Raw genomic sequence first — 13,181 nt, forward strand, 5'->3', positions numbered from 1 at the left:
ATCTCATTGAAATTTGGACATCTAACAACTCAATCTAAAAACAATAGACAACTGATGTTACAAAACAGTCTTATTAAATAACAATTTTAACAATATATAATACTACTACAACTATTATTATAATTCAGTGTGCTTGTCTTTCAGTTCTTCAATACGTTGTACAAAGTCTGTCTTCTCAATACACCCAGTGCATTCCTCATCCCAGCTCTGTAAAATTTTCCTCAGTTGTTTAACTCTCATTTTTTTCAAGTCTACATTTCGAACATCAATCTTCTGTTCTACAGAAAAATCATAAAATGCAATACTTAACATCATTAAAACAAAGAATAAATGAATAGGTTTGAATATTTTTGCATATTGTAGATTATTACCATATTGCAAATCACATATTTGTGCATCTTTTGTTTTAAGTTTTTCACAAATCTTTTCAGGAGGAACATGATAGGACATAGGTTTTGTAACTTCATTTAATATACTGGTTGCAGCATCCTCTGTACCACCTACATAGTAGCACTACAAATGACAAAAAAATTGCATTGCTACAAAATGTTTTTAAATATCTACTTCAAATAAACCATAGTAAATGAACCAATGCTCTCAAGCAATGATTTGTTGCTGAGTGCTGACGATATTGAATAACCTTATTCATAGAAAGTCATCCCATCTTTTGACTTGAAATTATGAGATGCTTGTTAAAATTCTTAATAACAGTGTTCTAAATTTCAACTACCTCATTTTCTCTCTCCTTTCCACCTGTTCTACTATGGTTGCAAGACATGGCAAGTAAACTGCTTATCAAAGTCAATCTATTTATAAATGTAGCTTTATTCTATGGATCCAACCGAAAACAATTTTACTCAGTTAACTTACAAAGCGATGATCCTTTCCTTTCGCTTTCTTGCATTCATCCATTAATTTTGCTCTAATGTCATCAGGCCCTTTCTCCTTACCATCAAGCTTCTCAGCAAATTTAGTAAGGAACTTGATGCAAACTAAAAAACAAGATTTTATAACAATTTTTTCACAATGTTTAATAAATCATCTTGTAATAACAAGATGTTGTCAAAAGATTGTTGCTGTTGTCAAAAGAGTTGAATATAGGACAAAAAGTCTTAAGCATGGTAAAACTAACAGTGACATTTCAAAGTTAACTTCCAGTTTAACAACTTCAACTGCAAAGATCAATTTGCATTGCATCGTATATAACACATAGATGCACTTCACAAAACAGTCAAGAAATTTTGAAACCTAAGACTGTTGACATCTTTGTACGAATTCCAATAAGATATTTTTATACATTTATGGTAAATAACTAAATATCTTGTATTCTGATGACTAATAAAAGATACACAAACGACTTTTCCTTTTAAGGCCGTTCCAATACATTTTATGAAAAAAGTAGTATACGAATGATATATATTTCCCCCTCTGCGTTTATATGTTGATATTTCCAGTGACACAACAATGGTTGATCTTTCGTCTTTTCACCTGGTACCGTTTTGTATCTAAACATTTTTATTCTTACCATCACAGTCACCCTCCCGTAATTTTGCTTCATTCAGAGTTAGAGAGCCAAGAAAAAAGGCAGTTGTAGTATAAGTAATTATCTTCATATCTGCACTAATTTTACGTGCAAGAATTACAAATGAACAAACAATTTTAAAGATGATTGCCTATTCCGTTTAACTCCTAAATATTTTCTGACAACTTTTCCTCCGGCTCCGGCAACAACGTGTGCCAATCGTGTACTCGTACTTGTCGCCTTCTGATTGGTTCACATTGCGAGGACTACAAAATTTCCACGCGTAAATACTTCGTCACTTTTTATTTGATGTAACATGAAGTAATCTAACATAGCTTACAAATTTGAAACCTCAGCAAAAGAATTAATGTTGGTTTCAGGTTTCAGAATTTTTACAAGAAGAAGACAATTTGTACGAAGAAATGGGTGTTACTTGGTTAGTAACAAGCTTATGTCTTGGTCTGAGATTTGCCATTCATTAAAATCTGAGCCTTTTTGGAAAGCAAATTATTATATATTATATAAATGTATAATCAATATGTATAATCAATAAATTATAAATAGATCAACCAATATTTTTGCATTGCTAAATGGGGATTGATTTTTTATAGTTGATTAACTCTTATTCATCTACACGACTAAAATGCACAGATTGTTCCTGGTTCGTAAAAACAGGCCCAATGATGTTGCTCTTAACTGACACGGTTGTGAATTAAGTGTTACCACAGGTTGAATGACCATTATATAGTTATTAGCCAAATATACATATGAATTGTTTGTCCTATTTTTGTAGTGTATATCCATGGCCGTTAGCAAGTGGAAAAAATGGACAACAAGTTGTTGATATATTACAAAAGAATGTTGAACTAGCTGGTGCACAATGGTCAAATAGTTGGTGTGTTGATTGTGAGACATACCAGTCTGCTGCTAGCATGGGTATGTTGTGTCAAATATAATAGTCTTTGATTATCCAAATGTGCATATCTAAAAACAGTCTTGCTTTAATGCAGTCCTGCAACCATAGAACTACACTCTGTAATGTAACACAAGTATGACCAGACAGTTTATATTGCAGGAAGCCCTCCAAAAATTCTCCATATCATCCACAACACAGAGTATCCACTCTCTACATTTGCATGTCTGGAAAATGGATCATGTCTTATAGCAGACAGAGGGTTTGATAATGTCATGTTAAAAATAAAAGGATGTTATGAGCCTCGGAAAGGTGCCAAAATTGAGGTTTGTATACACAATAGAATTAGTTAAAGAAAATAGCACTGCACTGGTATAATCCTAAATGTATGCAATAATACTGTTTAAACTATTTCTGAGCACCTGTCTAATAATCTGCTTACTTCTTACTGAGTTTATTGCTGATTTCTTTCTGTCTTTTGTCACAACACCAAAGTTTTTATTAATTTTTCTCATATATTAATATTCAGGCAAAAGGTCAGAGGTATGAACTAGGTGATTTTGTCATTAAAATTGGCCAGGTTACTGTTGGAGTTAGTTTCAAAGGAATTCTTATTGAGGTACTACATTTTTTATTCATGTTATTAATAAAATCGATTTATAATATTTATGATAGATCATTCAATAGATCATTGGACTGTGTTCCTTCCTTTTAAATTTTAACAATATGCTGGTTTTCTAAGAGTTTTCTCCTTGAATAAAATAGTTTATTATTGATCTCTACATACTCTATGAAATGCATTCTCATTCATGACCAACTACTTATTGCACTGATTGAAATAACTACTGTAGGTTGAGTACCTTCCCTGCCTTGTTGCATCACAGTGCTGGAGTTTACTTCAGGAATTCCTTGAAGGAATTACAGGAATTGCAGTGGCAATGCCTTCATTACCAGCTAAAAAAAGTGAAAGTAAATTCAAGCCTTCGGACACTATAATGCAATATCTCGAACAGTTTAATAAATGGAAAAAGACCAGTTCTACTTGACTGTATCAATGGACCCTATCAATGCTTTTCTTTGGAGTTTGAGCAACGCTGCTAAAAGAAAGTGATTTTGGATGGAAAATAAGGGTATGGAAGTCAGAATGGCCCACATTTATCACTGTCATACAGTACTTTTGTGTGTTATACAACCCCTTAGTACAGTAGTGGACCAGTTATTGAGATCAGTTACTTGAAGTCGTTGTTAATTTTGCGTCAACAACTTTATCCTTATGGTCAGTGGTGCTCCTCAATCGTTCATTAATGGTGTCCAGTCCCTCGTCTAACAAACGGTGCTTGGCCTCCAATTTAGAAAGTGCCTCGTAAAACCCGTATGCGTTAGAAGGAAAAAATGACAACCACATTATGACAGACACAAAGAACCCCAGAAGAATGATAGGAAAAGCTATAGTCGAATTCTGATATTTATAATACGCAAAGTACAAAGTGATGAGAATTCCCACGGCTCGAACAGCTCGGGAAAACCATTTCACCGACTGCATTTTTTGCATTAACTGGACCGTCATTTTTTTCGCGCCATCCAAACGTCGTTGGCAAAACTGAATTTCTAACTCAACCTTTCTAACATCGTTATCAAATTGCATCCCCTTGCTGATGTCAAACGTATCATCGTCGATAATGCGTCGTAAGGTTTCGCCAGCCTCTCGTAGGATTTTGTAGATGCTTTGTTTTTGATCATGAACTTCAGCCAAGGTGCCTGATATGTATTCTCGTTCTGCTGGGTAGGGATTTTTTGGGACATCGAGGAACTTGCAGGCCAATTCCAGCATACTAAAGAGACTAGCTTGACTGCCGAGTTCTTTACGCAGAGAAAAGAGTAAATTATGTGTGGTTAGATATAAATATAACAAAGACCTCTAAATTTGTTGCATTGCCATTGGTGACATTTCATACAATTATTAATTGATATTATCAAGTCGATATATTAAGATAGATCTATTTATTTGGTTGAAAAACATGCTAATTCATGACAACGAAGAAAATAGTGAGCATGATACCTGTCAATCGCAGCATTCCGCGCAAAACAGCCTCTTTTTTCTTAACATTTTGAAGCACATCATTTCCAGAGCGCTCTAGCCACTCGATTAAGGTATCAACCGTTAGTACCACACTTTGAAAATCCGAAAAATATGCGTCGCCAACGCTGTAATATCTCTCGTCTGTAAACGAGAGGGGCTCGGCGAAAAATTGTTTACTGAACGAGTGCAAGATTTTAGCTGTTTCGATGATTTTTTCTTGCTGGTCAAGTACGAAATATTTTGTGTAGTTTTCATCATTTTTGCTGTAACTGTCACAAATTTGTAACTCGCAACTTCGATAATTTCTTTCCATTTTACAACTGGTTTTCTAAAGTAATTACAATGTCGCAAGTGTATAATTTCGAAATGCTATAACAACGTTTGATATATTTTACCTGCATGTTTACAACTGGTGGCATGCATGTCAAGGGTTCTTCCTAAATTTACACCGGTCAAGCGCAGAAACTCATAACAGAATCTCGTCTTCTTTCCTTTGTCCATAAGTTGTCCCAGGTCATAAAAAAATGACTGGATAAGATTGTTCTACACCCAACTAACGTGGTTATGAAAATGTTGGCGTTGCAACAACTTGTTGAATTTCAGCAATGCTTCAAGTAACTCGGCGACAATTCTTTCAGCCAATCTTGAAGCGTATATTATAGCGATGCATCCAAGATTCTTATCATTTTATTATCAGCAATTAAACCCTAAATATTCCCAGAGAAGCAATCACAAAGCTCTAATCAAGGTCTTTACTATTTTCATAAATTTCTTGAAGAAAGCCCGAAGCCTTGTGACATTTTCCCACTAAATCTAAGATGGAAAAACCGGGCATGGTAGTGATTAAAAACACCTAGTGTCAAACAGCTTGTACATTGGGCGTCTTTTCCATGTTATCTAGGACAAATATTATCTTCTTTTTGCCTTCGTTCAATAGTTTAAAATAACTATTCATATGCATAAAGCTTTCCAGAAATCTTTTATTCTAATTCATTCTAGCTAATTCATTAATGATATCATATATGCATCAGTACTGTAATATCACTCGGATATCATCCGGTGGACAGCGCTATCCATGCAGCCTCCGTGCAACTGGGCCCATGTCTTCTCAGTTCTCAAGGACTTTTATTGATACATAATTACTAAGAAATAAACAACAGTCTTTATTGGTTATTAAATACAACTTATAAAGTAAATGTACAAACAGTCATCTTTCATACGAATTCTAATGTTTATAACACGCTATTAAAGATAATCCGATTAGATGAGAGATTTCGGAACTAATGAAGATTTTAAAACTTCAATTGTTAAAATTCTGGTATAGCCAAATCGTAAAATTGCTCAGTGCATGTTGGGTAGGTAATCTACTTTTTGTTTTTGATTAATCTGGCATCACTTTTTGTTCCTTGAGTTTTTTGACCAACTTTTCTACTGCGCCATTAATTGCTAACTCAGCAGTATCGGCGTGAATTTCTTCCACTTTCGTTCCACTTGCAACGTCTCTGGCTGTCGCATCGAAAACCGAAGGTTCTTCCAAGGAGTGGAATCTTTCTGAAACCGAGTACTCGATTGTGCGACCATTATACATTTTCTGCAACAGATACCAGGGGAAAGAAAGAGCATGGAATGTTTTATAGTAAAATATACAATACAATAATTCGAAGTAGAGACATCAGGCATGAATGCAGGAAATGAAGAGACAGAAATATTTCACCATTAGTAATTACAATACAGAGACTTAAAGATTTTGTGAAGTGAGCAGACAAAAGATGCCGAAGACACAGAAAATAGGCGAAATGATTGAGAGATGGATAGGAGGGGTATATAGGGATGTTTTTTAAAGGGATAAATTATTTTTGATGATACATACTCTGCCTTCTTTTGTACCAGCAATTCTTCGAAGCAAATATGCAATAGGATTAATAGGAGGACCTGTTGAGTGGCTTGCCGCAGCCGTGACTATATGAATACACAAGACGAGTATGTAAGAGCTTATTCTATATATGAAGAATTCAAGCGAGTCAGTCAGTCAGTCATAGTGTAAACTTTCTGGTGGGTAGTATTGATTTATGCATTCAGTGGTGGTATACAGTTCGATTGTAAGTATATTGCTTTGTATCGTTTTACGCGTCGAAATATATACTTCATAGACATAGTATGCACCGCGGCTTATATATATGTTATTTTACGGCTGCGAGGTCCGGATAGAAAAATTTTACCGAGGTATTAAAAACGACCCGAGACCGAGGGGGTATTTTTCTATGCGGACCGACCGAAACGGTAAAAAACTTTTTTACAAAAAGTGGCGTTTGGTCGTATTATAATTGTGTAGTCAGACTCGGCAATGGCAACAAAACATAAACAATCAAAATTCCGCCCGCTGCTACAGCCAATCAGATAGCAGGAAAGGCTAGGAATCAGACCGCTGCTGATTTTTAAAAATTAATAACGATTATTATTCATTGTATATGCAATCTCCGTTTTGATTGGTTAGCCATCTACAAATAATTCCGGTATTTGTAATTATGACGTCAAATTTACAAATAATTCCTGGTATTCTGTAATCGTGACGTCTAATTTATGAATTTACTAATTTATTCGACTTCTTTACTGCCATTTAACCAGGTGAATAATAAAATAAATATTAAATTCGGTTTTCGCGTGATATTGAGAATTATCAAGGCCTCGGTTGGCGTTAAATGCATACACTGTGCATTCGTACTATTGCGTAATGCATAGAATTAGCCAATTACGTAAACAACTTTTGGGCTGTTTTCAACGTTATTTAACTTTAAGAGTCAGTATACATGTACTTATGTTGATCATGCATGGCAGCCAGACCTTATCTGAAACATTTACATGCACTGAAGTTTTGCATCAACGCCATTACCTTCTGTACTCATTGGCCTTTGAACTGGTTTTTGATAGTTAGCCCAGTTTTGTATAACATCATAATAGCGGAACATGTTATGAACAACAGAAGCGGCCATTGCACTGGCAAATGGCTGCCAATTTTGTGTATCTGTCATACTCCCATCGGCAAAATCTGATGCTCCCTTTACAACCACCCATTCAATACCAAGATCACAGGCAGCCGCATAGAGTCCTGAAATGTGGGATACTGAATCATTAGGATGGTTAGCGATTTTTTTTTCCTTTTTTGATAAACAGAGCACGATTTGCGGGTGGGTGGTTGTGGTTGAGTGGCATATGCCTGTATTCTAAAAGCTCATTCACACTCAAAGAGTGGAATGACAAAGTTTCCATGGCGGTTTCCACTCAAATAGGAACTTGATTTTCAGCGTTTTACCTTGGATCTTTCCACTGATTGAAAAAGAACTTTCTCATTGACCAGTAAAATAACAAAATTCTATGTCACCCTCAATGAGTGTGAGTGTGAGTGAGCTTTTTGAATACAGGCGATAAACTTAATTAAACTACACTGACTCCCAAGAAGAGAGCCGACGAGAATGTTTATGCTATTATGGATTCTTGAGCCCCTGTGGTTTGATTTGATACTGCATTCTTTGATCACCGACAAAACTCGCGGAGCTGATGATGCTTGGCGTTCGCTTACCTTCACCTTCCATCTCAACAGCGAGTGCATCAGGGAAATGTCTCAGTAACTCTTGTCGCTTTTCAAAATTATTCACCACCTCCGAGCCACTCAGCATCACAGCTTGGCGATGAACCTTGACATCAAAACTGTCCGGGTTATTTAACGGTGGTTCCCAACCATCTGCTGCGAATGGAATGAGATGACCCATATTTTTGCTCACATGCGTTTTAAATCCACGCATCTGCTGTGTTCCATCCGCTACGATTCTCTTCGGGGAAAGACTCGCTAATTTTGCAGATATAACCACATCTCCTAGTTTAACTTTTTCGGGGTTAATCGAGGCACAATAACCAACACAAATCACTGCTTTGGGTTGCAAGATTTCGACCGCATTTTTCACAACGATTAGAGAAGCGTTTGGCTCAATTGAACCCTTCTCACATCTTACTAAAGCAACTTTAACCTTTAAAGTATATATACATAAAACTATAATTATATAAATATATATACTAAATCTCGCCTGTCTTTTAATTTGGCATCACAATTAGTAAATCGCCTAAACGTGGATTGAGATATGGTATATAGGTATAATCCTTATTATACTCATCAACGTATAAACCGTTTTATAGATCGCGCCGGCATTACGAAGGGTCTACTTCATATAGTAGCTATAGCTATTTATGTTATAAGGTTGTTTATAAGATGATGTTCTAATCACATCGTAGAGAAAACGAGTATAAAACACTGCATGGAAAAACTATCCTGTTTATGTGCAACTATATTAATGGAATATAGATATGAAATATAGTACATATAGACTTCAATAGTAATTGACCATAACAAAAAAGATGGCGGATGTACATTTTACCAGAATGCATTTCGAATGCATTTTTACCAGAATGCATTTTGAATTATTTTCTTCGCTGTGTTAAAATTTCACGTCTTTAGGAGTTTTTCTTGCCATCTTTTTTCAGTCAATCATTCTTAATGCCCGCAATGCATTCTGGTAAAATGTACATGCCGCCATCTTTTTCGTTTCGGTCAATTGCAATGATAATTAGTCACAAAAATTTAAATTATACGATTGAAAATTGAAATAATGAATCAATCCTATATGTACATATAATTCAAATCTTATTATTTTACGCTGAAACTTACCGCTCCATCACCAAACGTCCCTAGATCAACCATACCTAAACCATGACACCAGCTTCGCTTCTTATTTTCAAGATAATAATAACAGTTAACAAATTCATGATCCTTGACTGTGACTAGGAGAATATCGATTGGTAGCTCTGGTTCGATACTTGCCCAATCTCTGCGCATTTTCCCGATGTCTTTCTGCTTTGGAAGGTTGATACTTAGTTCAGGTGGAACGAAAACATTATTGTTTTCACGTCTTTCGTTTGGATTCTGAGCATGAGACGACATTTTTTTGTCGGTGAAATTTTGTCTCAACTGTTTCAAACCACACTATGTTCGTGCAACCGGAACCAGGAAAATATCACTGGAAAATATGTCACAGCGTGAAACCACGAAACCGATGTAACACATCAAAATTCAATTTAAAGTTGAATAAATTTGCAAAGATGTCAAATGTTCAGCAATTCTTAGTAATTCAAGCCGATGCGTTTTTGTAGGCGTTAAATTTCACATTGGTAAGTAAGGGCAAATTAATGCAGATGAATAAACTATACAAATGATAATATAATGAACGAATAAAGTGATATACAAGGCTGAGTGTGACTTGTCCTATGATTTTGTTTAATTGAATTGAAATTTTTTAATCGAAAAATAAGACATGCAGTTACTGTTATTTTCACACATGGTTATATTTACACAGACGTTCACATGACCAAGAGAATCGGGGGGAAATTCCAGGAAACTGATAAATCAAGATATTATTTCCACACTTGTATTTTATCACGTATTTCCAAACCTTCAGCAAAATTTATAACAGGATAAAGGAATAGCCACGTATCTGACTATACTAGACTAGACCCTTTCTTCACTAGACTCAATTTATCGGCACCGCAGGCTAAAATTGCTACTTGTAGCCAATTTTATCCTTGTGCAGCTTACCAATACGAAGACCGAGCACGGACGAAATTGATGCAGGCGGCAAACTTAGCCGTGTAGTGTGGGCTTCTATAACCCGAACTAGTACAACATTATAATCTTTATTCAATATTTTAGACTTTACTCTCATGATGTTGGCTTTTTTAAAACCAGTCCTTGCACTACGAGTGTGGTATGCCCATCAAACATTTTTGAACCGTTTTTCTCTTTTTCCTGTTCCATCAGAACGGACAGAAACTTTTGGTTAAACCCACAGCGAAAACAATTAAGAATCGTGCTAAAAAATATGGTTCTGCCTAAATTCCCTTGTCCTTGGTTTTTGAATATTTAATATTTCGAATTTGACTTAGTTTCAAAGGTGTATGCTGAAGAAATTGTATATATGCCCTGTATATAAAATTAGTCTTAGAGGTTCTCTGTTTGAAGTTTTTCCAGAAGAGCTTTTACTGTGTATTTTACTGCATCGTTTTTTTCCTGAAAATAATTTTGCCTTGGTTACAGTGGTTCCTGTAAGTATATCGGTTATCTTTGCTTCAAATACCCAAGACCACCTTCAGTTCCGGCGAATACGACCATGGTCGAATTAGTCGTTTTCCGGCGAATACGACCATGGTCGAATTAGTCGTTTTCCGGCGATTACGACTATGGTCGAATTAGTCGTTTTCCGGCGAATACGACCATGGTCGACTTAGTCGCGCGTTTTCCGGCGAATACGACCATGGTCGAATTAGTCGTTTTCCGGCGAATACGACCATGGTCGAATTAGTCGTTCAGCACCCTTCTGTGTAATTCGTACTTGATCCAACGATCTTCACATTTAAACTAAAATCAAAGAAATGCATTAGGATATAGAACAACGTTCACCCACAGACCCCTGAATTATTGCGACCCACCTGGCCGCTATCGCCAAAATTCCTTTGTCGGAGAAATTCGTCTATAGAACATCTTGCTGTTCTTCTATCCATTTGATCAACTGATGGCCTGACAACAGCTATATATGAACAATTCAACAGTATTTTTAGCGGCTTATTTCAACGGTTTATTGTTGCTATGCCCTCGCACTATTAAAGCGTATAGCTGACTATATTGCGAGACAGTGAAAACAAGGAAATTACTTAGCCTAAAACGCTCTTATGCATAATTAATTATTCTATGAACATGACTATCTTAATGATGATTGGATTGCTGATTTCTACTAGACAGACGGATCATCCGTACGTCTCTAGTAAAAGGCGTGCCACTGTTTAATACATCTATGCAATTAGTATATTCCATACCTCTTATAGCGGTTCCAGCTGTTTGTGGCACCAACTTTGTGAAACATTTGGATATTTAAACATGTTATAAACAACAGATGCGGCCATTACACTTGCAAATTGCTTCCATTTTTTGGTCTCCACATTTCCATCTGCAAAACTTGACACTCCCTTGACAACAGCCCATTCAATGCCAAGATTATACGCCGCTGCATAGAGACCTATATTTTATAAGTATATACAAAAAATCCTCATTATTGAAATTTATCGTGTAGACCGAATGGCAACTTCTTTTTTCATTAGTTTAATCTCCAAAAGAAGTTATGCATGGTGGTGTATATTGGCTTGCTAAGATTGGCCACATGCATGCCGCTTACTCTGAAAACCTGCATGAGTGCATGATTGTCACTTGTTGGATTAAACATAGCTTGAGATCTTCCGTGACCAGTTTTTCTCCTTTGTAGCTTAGGACAGTTACTAAACTGCACGTTTCTTTCGAAATTCGCGGACCGGTGTTTGATTACCAGGAGGGAGGAGTGATAAGTGGTTGAAAAGAAGAGAAATAAAATATTTCGCGCATGAGAAAGAGATATCTAAAGGCCCGTTCACATGATCCAACTTTGTCGGATCCAATTCACTCCTGACGTACTTTCTTACGTATGGAATGTAGCTTTTGATTTATAAAGCAGTACTGCATTGGCTTTAGTTGATTTGCTGTCCACATACGCAACAGACTATAAAACATCCATTCCATCAGAAGTGAATTGGATCCGACAAAATTGGATCGTGTGAACAGACCTTAAGACCACACTTTGTGTTAAAAGTGAAAGCTTTCACAAACAAACGTATTAGTGAAAATGGGGAACTAGCCGCTTTACAAAATACGTGCCTCATCTGAAGCAGGGGGGAGCGTTTCTCTTACCCACACCCTCCATTTCTAGACCGAGCGAATCTTTAAAATAATTCAGCATCTCTTGGCGTCTTTTTAGATTATTAACCAACTCCGGGTCGCTTAACATGACAGCATTACGATGAACTTCGACTTTTAAACTGTCTGGGTTCAAGACGAGACATATTTTTACTTATGTTGGCTTTAACACCTCGCCATTCATCCGTGCCATCCTGCCTGATTTCTTCCTCGGCATAAGTTCCCAATTTCGCGGAAATCACGACATCGCCAAGTTTTACCTTTTCTGGTTTCATCGAAGCACAAATTCCGACAAATAGGACAACTTTTGGGTTCAAAATATCAACAGCATTCTTTACAGCAATCACAGCGTCTATTGGCCCCTCTGCACATCTCATTAATGCAACTTTTACATTCTGATTACCAAATTCACCAAAATCAACACAACCCAGATCCTTATTATAGCTTCTTCGAACTGAAGTTATATATGAATAACAAGCATTGAATTAATCATCATTTACTGTTATTAAAAAAACATGAGTCGGCGACTGTATTTCACAACGATTTACTCCAATTTCCTCTCTACTCGGTAAATTCCACTTTAGTTCGGGCGGCAGCGCTACCTCAACAGAGTCGCTATTTTTATATTCCTCGCTTTTTCTTGTGCAGAGCGACATTTCGTTATGTTTATAAGTAATTCTTTGCACACTGTCTCAGTATTGTTTATAATACGAAAAATACTATTTTGATTTGTAACATATATCATGTATCATGTATAAATACGGGGAAAACCCTGGAAATTCTAGGAAAGTCCAGTCAGGCGATTACAAATATTCGTCTTCGTTATTTTACACTGCCTTTGCTA

The 13,181-nt window shown here is 36.2% G+C and overlaps 5 protein-coding genes across 6 annotated transcripts; 1 reads left to right on the top strand and 4 right to left on the bottom strand.

Moving 5' to 3' along the window:
• Positions 1-52: 52 nt before the first annotated feature.
• LOC114521757 (mesencephalic astrocyte-derived neurotrophic factor homolog) lies at positions 53-1,731 on the bottom strand. The gene is made up of 4 exons (XM_028542293.1): positions 1,526-1,731; positions 871-992; positions 372-513; positions 53-278 (listed from the first exon to the last, which is right to left on the bottom strand). The coding sequence occupies exons 1-4, from the start codon at positions 1,611-1,613 to the stop codon at positions 118-120; spliced, it is 513 nt and encodes a 170-aa protein (XP_028398094.1). The 5' UTR covers positions 1,614-1,731; the 3' UTR covers positions 53-117.
• Positions 1,732-1,866: 135 nt separating this feature from the next.
• On the top strand, positions 1,867-3,506 carry LOC114521857 (mediator of RNA polymerase II transcription subunit 20-like). The gene is made up of 5 exons (XM_028542424.1): positions 1,867-1,958; positions 2,316-2,458; positions 2,598-2,761; positions 2,965-3,054; positions 3,287-3,506. Exons 1-5 carry the CDS (start codon positions 1,945-1,947, stop codon positions 3,479-3,481), a joined length of 606 nt encoding a protein of 201 aa, XP_028398225.1. The 5' UTR covers positions 1,867-1,944; the 3' UTR covers positions 3,482-3,506.
• A 140-nt stretch (positions 3,507-3,646) lies between these two features.
• On the bottom strand, positions 3,647-5,283 carry LOC114521856. Its single transcript, XM_028542423.1, has 2 exons — positions 4,495-5,283; positions 3,647-4,295 (listed from the first exon to the last, which is right to left on the bottom strand). Exons 1-2 carry the CDS (start codon positions 4,826-4,828, stop codon positions 3,661-3,663), a joined length of 969 nt encoding a protein of 322 aa, XP_028398224.1. The 5' UTR covers positions 4,829-5,283; the 3' UTR covers positions 3,647-3,660.
• A 203-nt stretch (positions 5,284-5,486) lies between these two features.
• Positions 5,487-9,535, bottom strand: LOC114521855. 2 transcript variants are annotated; one of them, XM_028542421.1, is made up of 5 exons: positions 9,233-9,535; positions 8,093-8,537; positions 7,406-7,621; positions 6,386-6,474; positions 5,487-6,106 (listed from the first exon to the last, which is right to left on the bottom strand). In XM_028542421.1, exons 1-5 carry the CDS (start codon positions 9,503-9,505, stop codon positions 5,897-5,899), a joined length of 1,233 nt encoding a protein of 410 aa, XP_028398222.1. In that variant the 5' UTR covers positions 9,506-9,535; the 3' UTR covers positions 5,487-5,896. The 2 variants fall into 2 exon arrangements, with proteins under 2 accessions (XP_028398222.1, XP_028398223.1); XM_028542422.1 differs by lacking the exon at positions 7,406-7,621.
• A 1,898-nt stretch (positions 9,536-11,433) lies between these two features.
• Positions 11,434-12,993, bottom strand: LOC114521945. Its single transcript, XM_028542519.1, has 4 exons — positions 12,903-12,993; positions 12,510-12,791; positions 12,332-12,463; positions 11,434-11,630 (listed from the first exon to the last, which is right to left on the bottom strand). Exons 1-4 carry the CDS (start codon positions 12,991-12,993, stop codon positions 11,434-11,436), a joined length of 702 nt encoding a protein of 233 aa, XP_028398320.1.
• Positions 12,994-13,181: the final 188 nt, after the last annotated feature.

Source organism: Dendronephthya gigantea, unplaced genomic scaffold (genome assembly GCF_004324835.1).
Source record: "Dendronephthya gigantea isolate DGI-Jeju-01 unplaced genomic scaffold, DenGig_1.0 000021F, whole genome shotgun sequence".
NCBI lineage: Eukaryota > Metazoa > Cnidaria > Anthozoa > Malacalcyonacea > Nephtheidae > Dendronephthya > Dendronephthya gigantea.